Raw genomic sequence first — 24,110 nt, 5'->3', positions numbered from 1 at the left:
AAAAAAAAAAAAAAACCCTAGAAAATAAGCATTGAGGCAGTAGAGTGGAGCTGGGTGAGTGATGCGGTACATGAACTGTCTGAGCACCAGATGTCACACTCAGTGTGCACTTGATCTGCACAACAACAACAGCTCTGCTTTAAACTTGTGCTTAACACTTTACTTTTTAAACAATACTTTATTTTTGGAGAATTTCATGCAGTATGTTTTGAACATGTTCACCTCTTGTCTACCCTCCCATTCCTTCCCACCCCACTTTGGAATTATTATTATTTCTCTCCCCTTTCTGCCCCATGGCATCCAGTGTGTGTTGCTCATCTGGTCTTGGGAGTGGCTCTTGCCCTGGTACATGATATATACCAGTAGGGATCACATCATAAAGAGAACAAACTCTTCTTCCCCCAGCACCTGTCAAATGCCCCTAGCTCACCTAGTGCTGGGATTCTGTGCCCTCCGTCTGTCTACCTCTGTGCTGCAATTTTATCAGGCTGAAAGTATAAAATACTTAGAATAAGGTGTCAGTCTTTCATTAGAATTATTTGCGACCTGGGCAAATTTTTCTTAAGATACCAAGAACGTGTACCATAAAGAAAAATGATAAATTAGATTTCATCAAAATTAAAAGTGTTTGCTGTTCAAGATCCAACTACTAAAAAGGCAAGGGGAATGCGTTGTCTGTGCCAGAGTCCCAGAATTCCATAGAACAGGCAGCCTCATAACTCAGACAGCATCTCTGTCTAAGAGAGGTTAGAACAGACCATTTTAAAAAAGGCAAGTAGTTTGATGAATAAATGGAAAGATATTTGATACCATTAATATCATTAGTTAGTGGAATCCATATCACAACTAAAATATGTCTGATATGTGTCCTATATTATTCAGGGGGACGTCCTGTTCATTTATCTTAAGTAGTTGCCCATCTGTTGTAAAAGTCATTGGGAACTAACTAAGTGTCGATGGTTGTAAAATTTTTACCTGCCCCTCCCCCATCTGTTTTGTAATGATCTTTGTGAGTCAGCATACAAAATAGTGCTGCCAGATGTGAGAGATTGTGAGTTCAGATTTCTCAGCTTTGTACTACATGTAATGAAGCAGATTCTGAAAATGGGCACTCGTAGTTTGCATTTCATAGGAATTCTATGTGTTTGGGTTCAAGTGAACCAGATTTTTTTTAATACTGTGTCCAGACAGCACCTCCCCTACTCCTCCCTCTCCCCCCACTCTGCTACCCCAACCCTGCTATAATCTCCACATTCAGAAGGCTGAGGCATGAAGAGCAGAGATGGGGAGGTGAGGGGGCTAGGCTGACTACAGAATAAGACTCTGTTGCAAAGCCTTCCCCATACTGAATACCTTTTGTTTAGTTAGTAGTTGATTCTAAGCAGACACCTGTAGAATCCTAACAACACCTCAGCACCAAGAAAGTCCTGTACATTCAATTTGGAAGTCACCTGCTTAACTTCAACCCAACTGGTAACCAAGCAGTAGAATTAATTTCTCCAGAATTTAATTGTTTTCTAGCTTGGAGATCAGAAGAGTCTGCATTTCAGTGTCTACAGATCGGGAGGGAGGTATGTTCCTGTATACAAGAGAGAAAGAGGGAGACGAAGAAAGGGAGACACAGAGAGTTTGTCTGTCTATAGGTGTTTATGTGCATTTGTGTACATGTGAAGGCCAGAAACAGCCTCAGATGTTGTTTCTCAGACATCACCCACCTTTTCTTTGTGAGGCAGGTTCACCCACTGCCCTGTAGTTAGCTAATTAGTCTAGGCTGATAGACCAGCAAGCCCTTGAGATGTCTTTTTTTTTCTCTGTCTATTGGTATTACATGTGTGCTCCACCACACTGGACTCTTTTTATGTGGGTTCTAGAGTCCAAACTGAAGTCCTTGTGCTTGCAAGGAAGCATTTTACTAAGGTAGCTCCCTAGTCCTGCAAATAATTTTTCATAAAAATTTAGAAGACAATTATATTGATAATTCAGAGCAAATAATTGCTGAAGAAAGCAAAAAAAAAAAAAAAAAAAAAAAAAAAAAAAAACTATGACAACATCCCAGATTGGCTTGCATTGAAATTGACAAAGGGATATAAACCATTTTTCATATTGTCTATCCCTTCAGTTTATTTTTTTCAGCATGCACTCTGTTAATAGAGTATTGAGTAGTATCTTGTCATAGGTAAATAAACATGGTAGAATCATTTTATCAGTTGCAGTTATGTGATAGCTGTGTTACTACTACGTTTTTAATTTTTTAAAACAAGGCAATATTTGTGCCTGTTTGTGCCAATCTATTTGAATTTATCCCTTAGCCATGGCTCTGCTGTTGTCTTGTAAATGCACATTTGTGAAAGATTCATCTTCTACTCTTCTTCCTCCTTTCTCTCTTGTGACTATTCTGTCAATCCCATTAACAGTTGTCGGGTACTGCTCCTGCTGAGTTTATAGAAGGCTTGAGCATTGAAACCTCCTCCTAAGGAGGTTCCAGGAAAGGAAGTAAGAGTGTTCCTTGCAGATGATTTGTCTACAGTGATTGTCCAGGGTTTGGGCTGCACATATGGAGACAGTTAGAAAGCTGAAGACAAGGCTCCTGCAGCGGGACCAGAACTTGGCAGGAAGGGCTTTTATATAAGCAGTTGTCCAGGCATCCTGCTACTGCTTGCTTAGCTCTATCTAGGTAAGACACTGTATTTAAATGGTCCAAACGATACTCTTGAACATCATCCACACAGCCCATTCTTCTTTTAGTCTACTACTCATAAGTCATTAAAGTCTGTCAGTCATCCTTGGTTCCTCTCCCTTCCTCTCACAGTCCTGAGTCTGTGACTGTTGTCTAAGTCCAGTCTTAGGAAACAGTCATCGTCCTTTGCTCTGCCTGGGCTGCTGTAGCACTGCCCTGCTTCCGGCCTGAGTTTCTACTTCTGTTCTATACACTGCAGCCCACAAGCACCCTGCTACACAAGGCTGAATCCTATGATTCAGCACTTTGTTAAAGCACTGCTGTATTACTTAACTCTCCTCATTGTTGTCACAGAGTCCCTGACAAGAAACAACTTAAGGTATACAGTCGAGGGGACACAGAACTGTCATGGCAGAACTAAGAGGCAGCTGGCATTGCATCATCAGATGGCACAGAGTGTACAGGAAGCTGGGCCAGGTTACAAAACCACAAGGCCCAGCTTCTGTAGCCCAGTTCCGCCAGCACAGCTCGGCTTCCTGAAAGTTCCATACAGTGCCACTAGCTGGGGTTCAGTGTTGAGACACATGAGTCTGTGGGGAACATGCCTGGAGAGGGCGTTTCTTACATTTGGAATAATAGCCACATTCCTCACTTAACCTCTCACCTTTCCCTCTTCTTTCCTTCCTTCACTCGGAGCTTTTCTGTCTCTTGGCTCTCCAACTTGCCAAGCACATTCCCACTGTCCACCCTTGGTCTCCACCACCAAGCTTTGGGGCACCCTCCTCACTCCCTGGTTTACCCCCTCTGCTGGATTTGTGTGCTGTCATATTTGTGTCAAATACATGGGCTTTGATCTTTTCAGTCATGCCTACTACTTCAGAAGTATTCAGTGCAACTTTCAGGGTGGATTCTTGCTTCTGTGAGAGGAAGAGCTATCTCATGATCTCCTCTGTCCCTCTAACACTGAGCACAGATGTGTGTGTGTGTGTGACTAGTAATTCACAGTTGTTTTAGGCAATACCTTTTTCTTTCCTTAACTTGGTATGGTTTTAGACTAGCTTAAGTTTGATGCTTAAAACACATGAGCTAGGGCTGGGGAGTCAGTAAAGAGCCCTTGTGCTTCTTGCAAAGGAGCCGGGTTCAGTTCTCACCACCCACACGGAGGCTTACCACCTCCTCGGGCACCAGGCACACATGTGGTGCACAGACATACAGGAAGGCAAAACATTCACATATAAAAAATAATAAATCTTAAAAAAAAAAAAAGCCCAAACAGGTGCACCGAACGTGTCTTATTTTAAAGTAGCCAAGAATGCTGACACTCTGTTGTGGCTAAGGAGGGAGGAAAGTAAGGGTGTGGCCTGTCTACAACTGAATCTGTGGCTGTCTTACAAAGAACTGCGCCTCTCTTCCTAGTGTCTGTAGTCTTGTCTTAGCACAGTGTAATCTTGAGATTTGCTGTTCTCTTTCTTTCTTGTTTTTGTCACCTGTGTTCAGCATATGTATGTGGAAAGAGGGATGCTCAAATAGCCCAGAAGAATGCTCCAGATCGGCAGAGCTCAGAACACTTGGGGAGCTGATTGCTTTCAGCTCAGTGGCCGCTATACCGTTTTTGTAGTGTATTTCCTGGATCTACTGAATGAAATTACATCGTTTGAAAACTTGTGTTCTTATGAATTGTGCGCTTGATGAGAATACAGTGGTCTTAGACTATGTCTCATTTCTTCAAACAAAAATATCAGAACTCATTTTGAAAATTACTTTAGTGACTGACTGCATTTCTAACTTCATGGTATCTATAATCTAAAGTCTTTAGATATGTAAGCACTGCCTGCTCCCAAAGATCCTTGATATCTTAGATTACATGTTGGGTCAGGGTATCTGAGGCTTGGCATGCAAAATCCTATTTTGTTAACAAATTCTAATAGTAAGTCAAGTAGAAATGGTACTTGAATATTTAGGCTAGAACATCAGTGTAATAAAGTCTCCATTCAGTGCTCCAGTTCTTTGAAAGTTCTATACCCAGGTTCTTTATGTTTGGTCCTTTGCCACTTAGTTGGAATGTGACTCTAATTTTTCTCTCCATCTTGTATCAAATTTGTGTAAATGTATTAACAATTTATCATATTGTATCAAAAAATCTAAGAAAACATGTTAAACTATTTGTTACCATTGATATCAATCAAGTAAATTTCATTAGTATATTGAGAAATGTCTGCATTCACAGGCCTTTCTGTAAAAAGTATGTCCATTTTTCCTTTCTTTCTTTCTTGGTGGTTAGCTTTTCCTTGTTTTGTTTTGTTTGATATAGGATTTTGCTCCATAATGGAGGCTGAATTTATAGGCATAAGCCTTTTGACATCATAGGTTCTTAGAGTCATAGGTGTCACTACATTAGCTCATTTACTAAAACTCATTCATTGTTTTCTTCTAACTTAAAAGAATGAACTGCATATTCCCAGTAGAGCACTAGGTTCTATAATGTGTCTCTGTGTGTGTGCAGGTTGCTCTTGTGCCTTGAGAGTGCAGAGGACAACCTTAGCTGTTGTTCCCAGGTACTGTCCATCTTGTTTTGAAGACAGACTCTCTCATTGGTCACAAAGTTACCAAGTAGTCTGGACTAAACTAGCTAGAGATCCTTAAGGATCTGCTGGCATTGCTGCCTCTAGGCTTGCAACCATACCCAGAGGGTTTTGGGTTTTGTTTTTAATGTGGGTTTTACATCCAGTTCATATCCTCACATTTTACCAACTGTGCTATCACTTCATACCAGATTCCTGTTCTCTTAAAATGCTTTCGTGCAACAGAAGCCAAACCTTCGACAGTGATTTACAGAATTAAAGAACTGTTTCTTATACTTTTTCTTTTTCTTTCCAGCATTTCTCTGTACCGGGGTAATTGCAGGCCCATACGATTCGAACCACCCATGCTGGATTTCCATGAGCAGTAAGTAACTTGGAGTTACAGAATGGTTTTACTTGCATTTCTCCTGCCCTTTGCTGTATTAGTTGTGTGAGGAAGCCACACACACATGCACTTAAGCCTTAACAAAGCAAATGATGTTGAAGCCCTTTGAAACTAGAATCTACTAAGAGTCTGACATAATATAAACTTTGAAAGTCTGAACATTGCCCACATGCTACACTCTGGTTCAGGGAATCCTTGCGTGAGAAGTGGCATTCATATTGCCACTTGACAAGTGATTAGCACTTGTCTCTGGCATTTAAAGTCACCTCATTGATCCTTTGCATGATATGATGCTCTTAAAGTGCATGTGTCAGCATGTCACCAGTAATATGGTCACTGACCCCGTGAAAGGTCACAGCCAATGCAACAGATATGTCTAAGCCAGCCGCCCCCTGCTTAGGGACTCTGGTTTCACACATCACAGGGACTCAAGGAAAGACAAGTGTTCACCCTGTTAGGTTCAGTTGCAGTGGGTGAGGGAGACATCTTGATCATCACCTGGTACAGAAGAATTTTCAAAGGCTCAAAAGCAGGCTGTAGATTACTGTCTGCACCAGGAGAGCACATGGTCTAGGGTTTGGTTCTCTGTGTGTGCATTTGGTCATATGCTTTACTCAGGTATGGGCAGACTGTGCAGATCTACCTTGCTTTCTCATCACTAACTGAAGCAGTTGTCTATGCTGTAAGCCTGTTCTAAATGAAGTTTAAATGCCATACACATTCTTGTAGGTTTAATTACTCTTCTGCCCTTGGGAATGAGTCCTTCCTTCCTTCCTTCTTTCCTTCCTTCCTTCCTTCTTTCCTTCCTTCCTTCCTTCCTTCCTTCCTTCCTTCTTTCCTTCCTTCCTTCCTGTCAGCTACTACAGTAAGTTTCTAAGCAAAAAGGCCAAAGTTTCTGTTTTCAACTGGTAAGTAAATAGGTAGTAGATATTAGACCACATATGCTTTGCTGAGTCAAAGATTCTAGCTGTCTTTTACAGCGCCATGTCCTTTGCCAGAGAAACATTGTATTCCGCATTCTTTTATTGTGTTAATGTTTTAGGTCTCTTCTGGCTAAGCAAACAAAGATTAGAGCCTTCATTTGTCACCAGCAAGGTTTACTCAGCTGCTTTTGCTGTAACACAGCAAGTTCAAGTGTCTTTTTTATAGTTCACATATGGAAATCAAATCTATCATTTGTATTTTCTGAAGCATGGCTTGGTAGTTTACCCGAGAATCAAAAGACACTTCGTAGTCTATTTTTTTTCTCATGATGGTATTCTTACAAAGATCATGAGTTGAGAGGCTTAGACATAAAGAGAAAAGTGTGTGCACTTCAGCATCAGCCATTGTATAAATAAAATTGACTTTTGTGGTATTTAGTTTTAAAGACCCTAACATTCAGATAGGAAATAAATGTTATATTGTTCTGAGACAGGTTTAAGTACTGTTAGGACGGTAAACCTCAGAAGGAGGTAGGCTCTCCCAGAGGTAGTTAAGCCTTCATGAGTTTGCTGCTGACTCAGGGTACCTACCACTCCCACACAGTACCTGCAGCAGTGTTAGGACATGTCAGGAAGGCCTTGATCAACACCTTGATTATGAACCTTCTCTCCCCAACCTCTCAGAGCTAGAAGGAAGTAAGTTTATTTCTATGTATACATAAATGTGTGTGTGTGTGTGTGTGTGTGTGTGTGTGTAAATCTGTGTGTGCACGTCTGTGTGTTTGTCTACCATATTCTCATGCAGACACAAAGAGAACATCAGATCCCCTGGAGCTGAAGTTAGAACTGACTGTGAGCCACCCAATGTAGGTGCAGGAACTGAACTCAGGTCCTCTGGAGAGAGGAAATGCTCTTAATAACTCACCTATCTCTGCAGCCCCTGTTCATACCCAGGGCCTTGTGCATGTGCTAATCAAGAATGTTACCACTGCCTAGAGAGAGAGAGAGAGAGAGAGAGAGAGAGAGAGAGAATGTGTGTGTGTGTGTGTGTGTGTGTGTGTGCGCGTGCGTACACCTCACAATGATAAGATTGCAAGAAGCACAGAGTTCTTAGTTCAGTTACAGAATATATCATAATCTTTTAAATGAAAAATATTTAGTGAAAAGGGCATGTATTTTTATCAATATGGTTAATTATTTTTTAAAAATAAAGGCTTTCCTTTCTCTAGTAAAATTATCTTTGAGTGTGTTCTTAAGCTAGATTGTTGAGTTCCATGCCTACACTGTGGCTTTAGATAGTCTCAGTGCTGTTCTGAGGTGTGGATGTGAGAATGAAGAGGACCTCACGGCACCAAAGCCATCGTCACCATCAGTGACTGCTCTTGAGACGCGCTTTCAAAAGTTTCATCTAGTTGTGTTTTCTCCATTTGGTGTTTTGGATTTTGGTTTGTCAGTGTACATGTATGTTCATGTGTATGGCTAGAGATGGATACCAGAGTCCAGTGCTGGGTATCTCCCTCCATTATTTGTAAAGAGGAGGAATTCAACAGACTGGCTGGCCAGCAAGCTCCTGGGATCTGTTTGTCTCCTGCCGAGCAGTGACATCACAGAGGTGTGCCATCACACCTGGCCTTTTACATAGGTACCGGGATCTGACCTCAGTTCTTCCAGCCTTCTCCCCAGACTTTCGTTCTCTATTGAGGGTGTTTTGTAAATTTCATTTCAAGATTTAAACAAAAAACAAAAAGTGTGCCGGGCGGTGGTGACACACGCCTTTAATCCCAGCACTTGGGAGGCAAAGGCAGGCGGATTTCTGAGTTCGAGGCCAGCCTGGTCTACAGAGTGAGTTCCAGGACAGCCAGGGCTACACAGAGAAACCCTGTCTCGAAAAAACAAAAAAACAAACAAACAAACAAAAAAAAACCTTCAGTTAGAAAAATACCTGAACTGAAACTAAAAGTTCGTGTCCTAATTATTTGTCTCTCAAGTCTGATTAGTGTCCTACCTCTAAAATAGTAGAAATTGGGATGAAGTTAAGCAAGATTCTGAAGGGATGATTTTGGTATGTTTGGGAGATGTTAGTTTTTTGCTTTCTGAATCGTGCATTTCTTTAGGAAAGATTGGTCCCTCTTGCTTCCTTCCCCTAAAACATACAGTTGCACATAAGAGTATTCAGGACGCTGAAGCAAGACCAAAAGTTCAAGACCTGTCACAAAAACCAGAGTGGTGAGGCTTTCTGCATGTAGTTAGATTGTGACACTTTTTAGATACCTCCTTCAAAGTTCATATGTTGACCCCTTGGAGCTTGAGAAAGTTGGTAATCACTCTTATAAAACTGTGATTTTGTTTATTGTGCTGAGTGGTATATAGTCACTATGATAAATTTATAAACAAAATACTTGTGAGGACAAGAACGTGAAGAGCTATCACAGTCTGACCACGTAGAGCCTCTACATTTGAACTATCATCTCTTAAGGTCTTTTGTGCATTTATGTTATTGAGTCACAAAAACACAACCACATTTTATAAACATACTATCTTTTAACTTGCTTTTCAACTTAATTTATTGTGAACTTTTTCTGTTTCTTAATATTTTATGTGGTGTTAGCATCAAGTTATATGGATATATTTGTTGAATTCATTTGTTGATTTTAATTGTTTGTATATTTTGTTTGCGATCAGTGCTAAAACCCGTGTGTTACAGTGTGACTCTTTCCTCAAGAAAGTTTCAATTAAAGGACTTAAAGAATATTAAAGTTAAGCTTTAATACCCTTTATGGCTTGAGAAGAATTTGATGTCTTGACCTAGAGGCAGCTGGTGAGATAGTAAAGTCATCAAACGATGGGCGTTCCTACTGAGACTGGCCTAACTCATAGAGAAGCCAAAAACTCATGAGCTAAGAGAAACTTTGTCAGCTTCCTGATATGGATGGGAGGACAGATGAGCTTCAGCAGGACCCAAACAAGGCAGGTAGCACAGCGAGGAAAACTGTTAGACGCACAGGAAAGGAGCTTTTCCTGAGGGCAGAGACCTGTGCTGCGGGCTCCAAAGGCAGAGGAGCAGCAGAAAGGAGCAGTGTTCTCTGTGGCCTGATGTTTTTGCCCCCCAGCTCTCTACAGGCGGCAACCTCTTCTAGCCTCCGATGTTGTGGGAATGTGGAGGTTCTGCAGAGAGAGTAGGACACAGGTAGAGCAGAGCATCGTGAGTAGAGTGTTCCCAGGCTTCCCTGGCCTAGTACCTACCCACCGGTGTGTGGACAGCAAAGAGGATCCCACTAGAACCAGAATGTGCTGGCTCTCTATGCTCAGAGTTTTGGGCACTGGAACAGTGAGAAAGACATGAGTAATGGTTATAATTCACTGAGTGTATAGCATTTTGTTACATCTTCTTAAATTATCTAACATACTGCTTTTCCATTATTTAAAACATATCTGCACCCAGTCTAAGAATATTAAATGGTGTGTGTTTTATTTTATAAAGATGGAACTGGGATTACAGAAGGTAGATCTTTGTGGGCAGATGGGGAAATATACATAGTGGAGTTTATTTGAAAATCAGAACTTAATGGGGACCTTTAACGTGTGTGCCTATCTATATGTTTAGCTGTCTGTGTGGACATGAGAGGTTTGGCTTATGGTGTGGAAACTGGTTAAGCACACACTGAGGAAAATGGTGGCTAGCTGGAGCTGTGAAGCATGTAGAGCAGGCAACGGGATCCTGAGCAAGGGAGTGCAATTGAAAGTCCAGTTGGTTTGAGAAAAGGGCCTACTCCGTTCATGAAAGAAAGGACAGCAGACCCACCTAGAACGAGCTGGCTTTGATGGAGGTCAGCTGACGGGGAATTTAATTAAATCAGCTGAGTCCACTCCTGCAGCACCTACATTAGTATTTCAATAGCTTGGGAAGGTGTGTTTGCTACCCAGTAGCTGCTGCCTCTCTTCCGATGTCCAGCTCAAGAGATTCTGTAGTCCAGAGCTCTCATGAATGAGAAATGCACTAGAAAGGAATCCTGGGGACTGTAATTTAGAACAGCCTGGGTGTTAGTATCCAACCACTGTGTGGATATAGAAATCAAAATTCCTAAATTTAGTGCTCTAAAAATGGATGCTCTTTTGCTTAAAATACTTTGGCAGTTTAGAGCTCAGGTTCTTTTTTGGGGGGTGGGGGTGGGGGCAGTTGAGACAGGGTTTCTCTGTATAGCCCTGGCTGTCCTGGACCTCACTCTGTAGGCCAGACTGGCCTCAAACTCAGAAATCTGCCTGCCTCTGCCTCCCAAGTGCTGGGATTAAAGGTGTGTGCCACCACTGCCCGGCTGAGCCCAGGTTCTTATGAGACAAAAGGAGCTTCATGACAAGAAACAGAGTTATGTTTTCACTATAGAAAGTTATTCCTGGGGCTGAAGAGATGACTCAGTGGTTAAGAGCACCGACCGCTCTTCCAGAGGTCCTGAGTTCAATTCCCAGCAACCACATGGTGGTTCACAACCATCTGTAATGGGGTCTGGTATCCTCTTCAGGTGTATCTGAAGAGAGCAATGGTGTTCTCACATACATAAAATAAATAAATCTTTTTTTAAAAAAAGAAAGTTATTCCTGCCAGGCAGTGGTGGCGCACGCATGTAATCCCAGCGCCTGGGAGGCAGAGGCAGGCGGATTTCTGAGTTCGAGGCAGCCAGGGCTGAACAAAGAAACCCTATCCCAGAAAAAACAAAAACAACAAAATTCCTAAGTGGCTTTGGAAAGTCGCAGTTGCTACTTTACATCCTCTTTGAGTTAGAGTTTTTTCCTCCACTCTTAGAAACATAGATATTTTTAGTTAATCAGAATTCTTCCTGCATTGATCTATTTTTTTCTGCTTCCAAACACTCCTGCTTTTCTTAAGTGAGTTCTAAGTAGGAAGCGTGAGGTCAGAGCACTACCCCCAGCAACTCCGCCCACATTTGTTTGTTTTTATTAATAGGAGTTCAGTTTTCTTTTCAGTTGTTCTGCCCCTAGGCAAAGTGAGCTTGTCCCTGGCTCAGGTGCAAATTCTGTTTAAGTTGAATATAACATTCCATTCTCTTTTAGGGTCAGTTACAGGTAGATAGGACCCAGGCTAGCTAGGGGTATGAGGACAGGTGTAAGGGAATTCTGGAGGAGGATTTTTCCCTCTATACTGTTCAATGTATAGAAGTACTCCTCTTCCAGGCTAGAAGTGGAATTGGTGGCAGGGTGTTATAGCAACCATCCTGTTACCTACCAGTGAACAGTACTTGGCAGGATAGAGGCAGAATGTTGTGCCTCACAGCAGAAAAAAAATGGAAAGGCTTGTTCCCTGGGCAGCTCACTGCCATGCTGAGCTTACAAACCCTAGTGGCTGCACTGACTGGGGCCTTTAGTTAGGATGCTGGTTTTGTGTCCTTGGTACTTTGTGGAATACATGGCCCCTTGCTCCTGCCCCTTCCATTGTCTGCTGGCAGCCTTATGAGCACATATCAACATATTCCCCTATCTGAAGCCTGCCAAGAGCACCTTTCTCTGGCACAAGCCTGTGATTCCCAGTCTGATGTCCCCAGTCCTCACCACTGAGGATCTGGGTTACTTCTTTTCCCTTGGAAGTAACTTAACATTCTTCATTTCTTACTCCACATATATAGAAAGCTACAGACTGTTTTCTGAAGTCAGTGTGAACTTTCTCACTCTGGGCATGGTCTACATACCTTGAAAATAATCTCCCTCTTTTGTTTGAGAGAGAGAGAGAGAATGAGTGTGTGTGTGTGTGTGTGTGTGTGTGTGTGTGTGTGTGTATACATACATGTGTACATGGGTGCAGGCGCCCATGGAATTTAGAAACCATACCCATAGAACTGGAGTAACAGGCACTTGTGAACATCTGACATGGTTGCTAGAAACCAAACTCTAGTCCTCTGGAAGCAGTAAATGCTTTTAATCATTGAGCCATCTCTCCAGGCACTCTAAGTGTAGTGTTTCTTACACATAGAAAGAAAACAAATGGTGATGAATTTGATTCTCTCCTTCCACCATGTAAGTTTTAAGAGTTCTTCCATCCTCTATTTCTTAGACAAAGGATTCTGTCACTGAACCTGGAGCTTATCCATTTAGCTAGATGGCTGGCCAGATAACCTTGGGGTCCTTTCTGTCTCTACCTCCTTAACTGTATGTGCCCAGGTTTTATGTAGATGCTAGGGTTCACACTCAGGTCCTCATTCTTGAAGATGCTCATTCAGCAGATGCTTGATCATCTGAGCCAGCCATCTTCCCAAAGCCCTTGAAGTTTTCTAAGTCATCTAAAAGCCACAGGCACCATGATTCAGTCATATTTTTAGCTATCATCTCCATATATTTACAGAATAAGAAAATTGGCATTTAGTGTAGATTGCCTATAGTACTTCTGCTTCAATCGGTGTTGTAATTGTTTAATTGTAAATGAGAGAACACTGACAAATTCCTTAAGGCAAAAATAAGACTGATTCAGCCACCATAACAGACAGGTCCACATTACCTAAGGTTGCCAGGACTATAGCATTCTCACCTCACTCACTCTCTCGTTCTCTCAGTACCAATGCTCTTTCCCTACAAGAATGGGAACAGCCCTGCTGACTGCTTCCACCCTGCCTTCTGTAGCCTTCTTTCTCTCTAGACTAAAATATCTTAGCAGAGAGCAGTGTTCACCCCAGGTGGATTCATTGTTCAGTCCCTGAAGCAGCTGTGTAAGAAGTGTGTATCACTGGATGTAATGCTATTCCTAGTTTGTCAGGGTTTCATCAAGATAGAAATCACACAGTGGGCAGCAATCCTATTGAAGACCATCTTAGACCCTGGCTTCTCATATTTCTGAAGACCAGTCAGTAGAGTTCATCCCTGTTGTGCAAAACAACCTTCATAGCTTGCCACGCACAGATAGAAATGGCCTTCCCTCTGTTTCCATGGTATCATCCCAGCTACACGGAGGTGGGGTGGATCACCACCTAAAATTGAGTTTGATATCCAGACTGGTGCTGTCACACACAGACATACCCCAGAGGTATGAAATGTCCATCATATAGGTAGTTGATCCATTTAGGATGGGGTTCCTGTCCTGAATAAGCATCTTCCTCCCCACATTGCTTTCATGGTGTTTCATCACAGCAATAGCAACCTAAACTAAGACACATACGTCTTAGTAACATAGTCTCCCTTTTCCTTTATTTTGTGTGTTTTTTAGTTTGCTTTCTGGAATTGGGTTTGAAGCTGGAACTTTGCAAACACTCAGCTTACTCTCCACCTTGGACCAGTGTAGGCTCCCTTAATATGCTTAGAACACTTACATTATCTTCACAGCTGTCCTCTAATGACTGGCTGGCTAGGGCTATGCCTACTTCTGCTCCCCAGAGTTATAGAGAAGCTAGGCCTGCAGAGCCAAAGCCCAGAATGAGATCTAGGTCCAGAGTACAATGTCTAGTGACTTCATATGACCTTGCATCACTACAAAGCTTAAAAAGGAAACGTCATTCTGGCCAGCACAAGTTAGGGCATCTATCTACACTAAGTCTATAAAGCTCTCTGGAGAAACTACAGCAGGCCTTCAGCAAGGCTGAGAGAGCAAGGGAAACCAGCTCAGCTTTTATTGTGTTTCCAGTGAGGGTGGTAGAGGCAGAAGTGGTGGCAGCAGTGTGGATTCCTGGTTGTCATAGCCACGAGGAAGCTTAAGGCCTTTCTGTCCCCTGCTCAGATGTACTGAGAAGGGAATGTTGTGGGGTGGAGTGTTAGCGTGGCTTGAGAACTGCTAGACGTAGGGCTATACTGAGGCACACCTTACTGCTCTCTAGGAAACCTGGTATTAACTGTCCTCACCTCTGTGGTCACCTCTATTAATAATCGGCTAGCACTCATTTCACAGCACAGATATAACATTAACATTCTGAAGAAATGGGCCATTTTTTTAAAAAAGACTTTTGTGTATCTTTGCCTGTATATATATTTATACCACATGTGTGACTGGTACCTGAAGAGGTCAGAAGAAAGCATTGGATCCTCGGAGCCACAGCCAATTATGAGCCACTGTGTAAGGGTTCAGGTGCTGGGAACTGAACCCAAGTCCTCTGTAAAATCAACAAGTGCTCTTAACCACCTCCCCAGGCCTCCAAATAGGTTTTTCTTGGCTTTTTTTTTTTTTTAAATGAACCTTAGATTGAATGTTTAATTTCTACTTCACCCTCTCTCCCTCTCCTGCCCAGTTTCCAATGACACTCTGCTATGGTTTGGGTACTCCTAACCTCCCTATCTTCCCTATCCCAAATTATTATTTTTTGTTTGTTTGTTTTTTCGAGGCAGGGTTTCTCTGTGTAGCCCTGGCTGTCCTGGAACTCACTTTGTAGACCAGGCTGGACTTGAACTGAGAAATCCGCCTGCCTCTCCTCGCCCAAATTATTTATGCCAGTGTTCGTAAGTGTTTCCTGTTCCCATAACAACATCTTTCTCTCATTTATTGCAAGCAGTAAAGAATGTTTGGGGTAGAAGCTGGTTCACTGCATTCTTTGGTTCATATAATTATTAGGTACAGAAAAACTGGCTTCAAATCTTCAGTTTAAAATCAGTGTATGAAAACTCTTTCTCCCTAATTACTTTCTGGTGGCCCAAGAAAATTAAGGAGGCCTCCTTTTTCCAAGAGTTGTTTGGTGCCTTGGAGCTTCCCACTTCTAATTCTTCCTTCCATGCACAGTCTTATAGCACGTATTTGTGAGAACTGTAGGATGTCGTGGTGACGAGTTGAACAAAGTGCTGGTGTTGATTTGGCCCAGCTTCCGGCCTGAGGCTGCACAATAGAATGCTGTATTTCATTCAGAAGGTTTGTCTAGGGGCATTTGGGAAACCGTGTCTGCAGCTGTTTCCTGCGGTTGCAGGAAACAGTGATAGAGGAAATTCGCCACTGACCACAGGATTGCATCTTACTTTCCCAGTTACTCCAGTTCCTAGATGTTTCCTCCCAATTCTTTGGAACTTTAGACTCCTCTAGAGTCTCGACGTCTAGAATCTGGACAGTATGGTCTTCAGCACAGAGGACAAAGGTGCCCGCTGTTCTAGCTGTGCTCATCTATAATGCCTCCCACTGTTGCCCTGGACTCCTCAGCCAATAACGGAAACAACTAGCACTGACAAGGAACTGGATATTTGTTTAGCTTTATTTTTAAATTCAACTTGTCTAGCCAGGCATATCATACATGCTGCTTGTGGTAGTCAGAACTGTAAGATGATTGGGAGAATTTCAGGTTTCTAATACACGTATATACATCTCCTAACTTTACAATCAAGCACTAATCCAGACGTGACTGTAACCAAGGTTCTATGATCTTTAAATGGAGAGCTATCTATGTAGGCCAGATCTAGTCCCAAAGACTTCAAAGGCTGACTTCAGAATGAGGAGCAGAAGTGTTGGACATTTGCAGTAGGAGAGGAACTTGGTGCAACATTTCTTTCTGCTGATTTTGGAAGTAGAGGAGCTGTATGGTGAGAGGCTTAGAGCAGCATGCGTTATGCCAACAAAGTAAATGCATTTAGTCAAGGACTTTGAGTTCTGCATGAGAACCAAGCCTGCTAAGAATTTGCAGAAGCCTTATGAAACCTTGAGCAGATAAACCAGCCAGTCTTAGATGTGGATGTTGCTACTGAGCTTGTGGTAGAAATGCAGCCTAAAGAAGGAGAGGTGATGCAGAGAGCTCTGGAGTGAGAGAGTAGAGGGCAGCTGGACAGGGAAGGCTCTTCCTACAAGTGGAAGCCTCCACGTTACCGGTATGCACATCTGTGGTAGCCTGCTGGTGCCTCCCACTGTCTTGTCCTCATTGCTCCCAATTCCTATAACCCTTCTGTCAGCAAGGGCTTATCTCTACTCAGTGTGGCTCAGGACATTTCCTCGTTGATGCCTCAAGAAGAGGATAAAGCCAGACTCAGGCAATTATGAGTCAAACCTCCCATCACTGGCCTCTCCCAGACTCCTGTACCTCCACACTTGTCTGCTTGAGCCCTGTTGGGTAGCAGGCTGTACTGGCTAGTTTTGTGTGTCAACTTGACACAGGCTGGAGTTATCACAGAAGGGAGCTTCAGTTGGGGAAGTGCCTCCATGAGGTCCAGCTGTAGGACATTTTCTCAATTAGTGATCAAGGGGGTAGGGCCCCTTGTGGGTGGTGCCATCCCTGGGCTGGAGGTCTTGGGTTCTATAAGAGAGCAGGCTGAGCAAGCCTGGAGAAGCAAGCCAGTAAAGAACATCCCTCCATGGCCTCTGCATCAGCTCCTGCTTCCTGACTTGCTTGAGTTCCAGTCCTGACTTCCTTTGGTGATAACAGCAATGTGGAAGTAAGCTCAATAAACCCTTTCCTCCCCAACTTGCTTCTTGGTCATGATGTTGTACAGGAATAGAAACCCTGACTAATACACAGGCCATCCACAGCCCTGTTTGAAGGAGACTTTAAAGTACCTGTCCATCTTTACCCTGTCTTTCTCTTATATGAGATTGGTTGTACTAAAGTTAGACAACAACAAAAGCATGGGGGAACTGACAAGCCGCTTAGCTGCAGTCCTTCTGAACTGTCTAGGGACAACAGGGTTTTTAAGAGAAAGTACATATTGTGCTATGTATCTTTCAGGATATGAGGAACGTGTTTATTTCTCTTTACTGTTCTACTTACAAAGCTGAGGAAATAAGTAGAAAATCTGAATAGAGTCAAAAATCAAAACCCAAGAATTTTGAGTACATGTATGAGAAGCCAAACATGAGTCAATCTAACAAAGCTTCCTGAAAGCAGGCTGTGGCACAAATGATAGAAGTCAGGCCCTTTTCACATGGTCTATTTGCTGTATTGCCCTCATTCCAAATCAAATACACACTACACACAAGCATCTTTCTGAATGTAGGCTTAGAAGTCCTCCGCAAAGTGCCGACAGACAGACCTCATCAATATGTAAGGGAGTTAGACACGGTGAGCAAATTCTAGGAGAATAAAGGGGAATACATAAAATAATACATAAATGTAGCAAAGATATACAGTGTACTTCCATAGTAATAATTCTGAACAAACCAAGAACAGAAAGGAGTGTTCCAACCTAATGAAGATGATCTTTGAAACCCCAAGGTTGATGTTGTGCATAATGCTGAAGTAGGAAAACTGTCCCTGCAGTCAGGAGCAGCATGGGGTCTTGTCAGTTCTCTTCAGCATCTTACTCTTCTAACTTGGGCAATAAGTTAGGGGAAGCATCAGTCGGCACCCAGATGGAAGAAGCAGCAAGCATTTCCACTTGCAAGTGTTCCCTATCCCACAGACTGGATACCGACTCTTATGTGGAATAGATTAAGGCTACTAGAAGGAGTAAGTTGAATGCAAGGCCAACATATAAAAATAAACTATGTTTTTTCTCAGTAGCAGTGAATAATCTTTTTTAAAGAGAGAGAAATAGTTTCAGGTAGATGGTGACATGTGCCTGTCACTCAGCGCTAAGGTCAGGGAGCATGAGCTCCAAGACAGTCTGGACTAAATAAAGACCCTGCATCAAAAGCTAGGACAGGGTGGGGAGGAACGTCCACTTACAATAGCATCAAAGGGAGCACAACTCTTACATATAAACTTTTTACAGAAGCAGTAAGGCATATAAAAGACAAACAAACCCACATAAACCTAAAAGTCATGACCAAGAGAAATTAAATAACTAAGTAAATAGGAAGACATCTCACAGCTCTTAGTGTATTAGATGGCAGGAATTAAGATTGGCAGGTTGAATACATTCTTCATTTCACCTGTCTTTTTGTATAGAAATTGTAGGCTTATCTTAAAATTCACAGCTAAATAAAGGATCCCAAAGTATCCCTGGGATCCTCTGACCCCAGGACCCTTAAAGAAACAAAAGTTGAAGAAAGCACACTTTCAATATCAAAAACTTTATATAAAAATTTTGTTTATTTGTATGGGGTCACATATGTGGATGTCAGGGGACAACTTGAGGGTCTTGGTTCTTCCATTCTACTATGTGGGTCTTGGGGACTGAATTCAAGTTGTCAGACTTGGCCCCCAGTGCCTTCATGTGCTGAGCCATTTTGGTAGAAAGCCCTCCATTTTCAAGGGCTTTCTATAAAGCAATGATTGTTTAGACATATCTCTAAGAACAGATGCATAGGTAAATGCAAAAGGACTTAGATTGTAGAAATAGATTTATTGACAGTTGATTTTCACAGTGATGCCAAGACAGTTTAATAGGGGGAGAATATTCTTTTTAGTAAATGGTGCTGGGACCACTTGATATCCATGTGCAAAAGAGTGAATATCAACCCCTACATTATACCATGCAAAAGTATGCAATGTAAACCTAGAGTTATCATATGACTAAATATGAACTTAATGGAGGAGCTGTAAACATTATAGTGCTAGAGATATCATGCAGCTAAATATGAATGTAAGGGAGCTGAGCGGTAAGACATTGGAAGAAAAAATTCTTCTGTGTCCATTGTTATTTTTAAAAGATCCAGATGCACAATTAACAGGAGGCAAAATTTATAGCTTGGGTTACATTAAAAAAAAAAGTCTATGCTCTAATTGATAATCATTAAGTAAAGAACATGACCCACACAATGAGGAATGCATGCTTCAAGGGAGCTTCATGGCTGACTGTGACCAAACGTGACCCACACAATGAGCAAAGCATGCTTCAAGGGAGCTTCATGGCTGACTGTGACCAAACGTACAAGTAAAATGTTAGAGAAAGGGCCGTCTGTGTCCAGCATCATATTAGAAGGGAACTGCTCTTGTCAACACACTGAGCACCTTGCCCCTTTTGTGTGTTTATAGGGCTGCTGTACAGTAAGGAATCTGTCAGGCTCTGCCCACGGATTCTCATTAGCTTAGGATGATCCCAGTGTGGAAAGCCCAGTTCTGCAGCCCAGCTTTTGCCCAACCCACGTTGTCTGCACCCTGAGACAGTGCTTAGGCCAAACTGTAGTTGGGCGGGATTGCCTTCCTAAACCGTAAGGTACAGGCCCAGCTCCCTGGAAGACCTGAGAGGAGAGTTGGAAACCATAACCTTTCTACACTTGTACTGAGTTGCTCTCTGTGCTTCAGTCAGACAGCCTTCCCATCCACAGTCTGATTTTCAGGCCAGGCTGCCCTTTGCCCTCCTGGCCCCTCACTCTCTCCTGTCTGCCTATTCAGGCAGCCTCTGTTCCCTCTGTTCCTTTAAAGAGTTCTCAGTTGAGTTTATTCATTTGTCTGTTTTTCAGTGTTTCTTAGAATTGATTTTTTTTATTTTGTACAGGAGTACTGTATTCAGACCATTTCCACTCGTCTCTCCTTCCCAACTCTTGTTTCTCCTTCAGTTCTTCTCCAGTTCATAACATCCTATTGATTATATAAATGCATATATGTATAGATCATAGGCATGTGCAGATACAACCTACAGAGTTCATTTAGTTTTGCTCGTGTGTATGTGGTTAGAACTGACCATTTGGGATTGGTGTTTCAGAGGGTTCCATGGAGAAAAGTGATTCTCCCTCTTGGTACCCATTAATTCCTGTTACTCTTCTAGGGGTAGGGTTTCCCCACTTACGTAGGCATGGTTTTGTTTAGGCAACCATGCTGTTGAGATTTCATCCGTGTTGTACATATATAGAAGACATTATATCACAGCAGGTGTCCCAGACCTCTGCTTCATAACGACATTTCCAACCCCTTTTCTGCAATATTTGCTGAGCCACCATTGTAGGGGTTGTGTTGTCCAGATGTGTCTGTTAGAGTTGGACACCCAGTGGTTGGTTGTCCACAGTTTGACCCATCGTGGGTTTACCTCTCTTTAGCTTTTAAATTTTAACATTGTTTTGGAGGCATTAGTTGGGAGGAACAAGTCTAGACTGTGTCCTAAAATTAATACTTATATTAATTTTACCATCTTTAAAGGAACTTACAGCCCCTAATTCATTTTCTTAAACTGGTGAAAATTATCAAACTATTCTTTGGTTTATAAATTTCCCAAATAATAAATTAGTCAGACAACTGAACAGAAGAAAAGATGGGATAAAACTTGTATGAGATATACTTGACACAACTAGAAAGCACAGCCCTGGCTGTGCTCAGCTGCTTAAGCTGAGGTTCATGTAGAGACACTGAATCTGAATTGTAAAACAAGGCTTCAAGAAATGTGCTCTGGAAGGGTTACCTGAGGAAAGCACCTTATAGAAGAGGCTTCCGAATTAGGACACATAGTCTGCAAAGGAGCTGGGGTCATTCACAGTCTATCTGAAGGTTCCATTCGAATGGAAGTCTGCCTGGTAAAAAAATCTCACTAGTTACTTATTTGGGTTGAAAGTGTCAGATTCTGGAGGGCATTGTAATGCTGAAAGAGGGAGAGGAAACAAAGCCAGCAAGCACATGCACGTGTGCTCCCACACATGCCTCCATGTGTGGAGACATGATGCACATTACTGCACTGATGATTCATGCTGTGTCCTTTGACTTTGAAGTGCTGATAGTCTTGACAGGGACATAGGACTGACATGCCAATGAGGTCATCGGCCCTGAAGAAAAACCTATGCAATGCCGAAGCTAGAATGATACTCAGTGAGATGAGCTGCAGAAGGACCTATCCAGCCATGTACTAAGACTGCTTTTAAGGGACACCAAGGGGTCATTACAGTGGACCTTTGAGCCATTGAGGATATGTTCCATAGTGTTCCCTTGAGAGGAGGCAGTTTGCTACGGGATTAGGTGGTGGATTCAAGTTCAGAGTGTGGCTGTGGGCAAGTTAATGAAGCTTTCTTCTGTTTTCCTGCTCTGTATTAGTTGAGAATAGCGGAAGTCCCCAACTTGCAAGATTTCTTCCTACAACCCTACTACTAAGTTTGTCTGTGCCTGTGGAATTTGAGGAGAGAGGCAGGGTGGTATAATGAGGAAAGATCAACCTACGCTCCCAGACTGGCACCAGCTTGTAGGGATCATTCAGCTGAAATTTATGTGCCCTGAATTATAGCTCCTAACTCAGTGTGTAACACAGAATTGACACTCAGATATTTGTTGAGGGGTTACATGTATTTCACTATTTTATGGCATTTGCATATGAATTTGCTTAATAATCTATGTTTGACTTTTAAACAATTATTGATTATTCCAAAAGCTAGAAGTATCTTTGAATTATTTCTGACAGTTTTTTTATTTTATTTTTGCAGGCCAGTTGGAATGCCAAAAATGGAAAAGGTCTACTTACATAACCCTAGTTCTGAAGAAACTATTACTTTAGTATCAATATCTGCTACCACATCACATTTCCATGCATCATTTTTTCAAAATAGGGTAAGCTTTTCTACTAAAAATTGCTTTTGTTTGAAATTGAAGTTCTGCATTTTTATTAATAACTTTATTTTGCTATGATTAAAATCTGCTTCTAGTGTTTTTGTACTTAAATGTCAGTTTGTCCCATTTCATAAGAATTATATCTATCCTTAAGTACATATTGTTTCCCTTCAAGTAATAGTAACTGCATTTTCCTAAGCATTCTGAAAATTTAGCCTTCTCATAACTGGGGTATGCGTGTGGCCGGTGGGGGTGGGGAAGGTTGGAGACAGGATTTCTCTGTGTAGCCTTGGCTGTCCTATAATTCTTTCTATAGATCAGGCTGGCCTTGAACTCAGAGAGCCACCGCTGCCACCCCAGCCCCCAAGTGCTGGGTTTGAAGGTGGGAACCACCATCACTCTTCTTAACTACAAGCGGACGGGGCCTCAGCAGTGAGTGAGGTTTCTGTAGCTGGGCAATGCCTTAGTGAAGCTTGATGGCTTCAACTAGTGCTCACTCAGGGACACGGTTTTTTAGTGCAGTGAGTTGTGTACTCAGCGTATCGTAAAGTGGAGTTAAGGTGGTCTAGGCTCAGTCCTTCCTGTCTGAGGCTCTGAGAGGAAGTGCACTCCAGATTCTTGATATCTTCAGTGGAATTACATTGTCATTGGTTGCAGAATAGAAGCCCCTGTTCCTTGATGACCAGGCCCTCACTCAGCTTGAGGCACCCATGGGCCCCCCTGTCTCTTTAAGCTGGCAACAATGTCCTCTGCCCTTCTTGTACCTCTTCCCTCTCTGCTGCTGCATCTGTCCTAGGCTGACCTGAGCTGCACCAGCAAATGTCCTTTTTACCACAGACAACCACAGGTGTCGTCATAGCTGTGGTCAGTCACGGTTGGGTTCTGCATACCACGAGTATCCTCCAAATTTTTACTAATGATGTTAGTAGTTGGATGTGAAGTTGTTATCAAGGAAGAGCCTTTCTGATCAAAACCACAGAAGATGGAACCAAAGAATATTTTTAATTAGGGGATACATTAAGTTTTAATATGTAGGCTTCCAAAATAATGAACAGGAAATATGAGGAGGAAGAGGAAATGAATGGATTCTAATTGCATCTTCCCAGGGTTTCGCTGACTGTTGAAGGGCTGTGACTAAGAAAATGAGCAGCATCCTTTCTAACATGTAAACTACATGTAAACTACTGGTTAACTTCATATTACTTGTTCAAGGTTCTACATTTCTCCTTTCTGTAATCCTGTATCATTGTATATCATTGTTAGCAGCCTCTAGGGTTAAAATGGCTATGGTTAAGGGTTTTTTTTAATCCCTCTCTTTGGAAATATTTTCTAAATAAAGGGTTTAAAAGTCAATGTATTGCTTTTGGTAATTAAAGCTTAATTTCTTTGTGGTACTCATAGAAAATATCCCTTAAATTTATTTCTTAAATTTCCCTTGAGCTATTGTTTTCTTTTTAACCTAAAAGATCTTTTCACAGTTTTTATTAATATATCAGTGGTCTTAAAAAACAAAATTCTAATACTGAGGGAGACTCAAGTATATAAAAGAGGAGTAGGTCTCAAAAAAGTCATGGTCAGAGATCAGCCATCCATGAGTCTGCTAAGTGATTTGCCTCATACATGGCCATCGCAGGTGGTACACACATTATAAACCACCACCAACCACCCCTGTGTGTGCGTGTATGTGTCTCTCTCTATGTGTCTGTGTCTCTAAACCATCTGAGCTTTCAGGCACTGGTGGTGTGCTAGGTTAGAAGGCAAGGACAAATGGAGAAAGGCCAAGAGTAGTGCTTGATTGTGCTACAGTTATGAAAATGAAGAGTTAATAATGCGTCGACTCACTCCGCTAATGACATGTACACTGTGATATAACATATAACTCACTCGTGATGCTTTGCTCTGGGTGTTCAAGCTCCCCTCTGTTCCTTTCACTGCCCTCCAAGTCTAGAGCAGGAGTTGCCTACCACATTGTGGGAGGTGGAAGCCCATGTGCAGTTCTGAGTTTTCAAGATAAGTCAGACTTACGAATCTCTGTGTATCTCTCAACTTTCCCACATTGGAAACGAGTTGACTTTAGAGAGACAGGGTAGATAGAGTTCCTAGCATAATCTCTTTATAGCCAGCTTGACACCTCTGAATTAGACTCCTCCCAGAGACGTTTCTGCTGATGACCTTTTTGTAAAGAGCAGATTCTCTGGAAATTCTTGAAAAATAAATTGTGTGTGCTGTCAGTCAGTTCCAGGA

General features: G+C 42.2%; 1 protein-coding gene across 4 annotated transcripts in view; it reads left to right on the top strand.

Moving 5' to 3' along the window:
- Window positions 1–24,110, top strand: part of Tmem131 (transmembrane protein 131) — a 149,959-nt gene that overhangs the window by 67,251 nt on the left and 58,598 nt on the right. For all 4 annotated transcript variants that reach the window (XM_031367209.1, XM_031367212.1, XM_031367210.1 and 1 more), the window contains exons 4-5: window positions 5,555–5,623; window positions 21,743–21,866. In XM_031367209.1, coding sequence (XP_031223069.1) covers window positions 5,555–5,623; window positions 21,743–21,866 — 193 coding nt within the window. The remainder of the gene's footprint in view (window positions 1–5,554; window positions 5,624–21,742; window positions 21,867–24,110) is intronic.

Source organism: Mastomys coucha, unplaced genomic scaffold (assembly GCF_008632895.1).
Source record: "Mastomys coucha isolate ucsf_1 unplaced genomic scaffold, UCSF_Mcou_1 pScaffold14, whole genome shotgun sequence".
In the NCBI taxonomy this organism is placed as follows: domain Eukaryota; kingdom Metazoa; phylum Chordata; class Mammalia; order Rodentia; family Muridae; genus Mastomys; species Mastomys coucha.
This window is presented reverse-complemented; position numbering and strand designations above follow the sequence as displayed.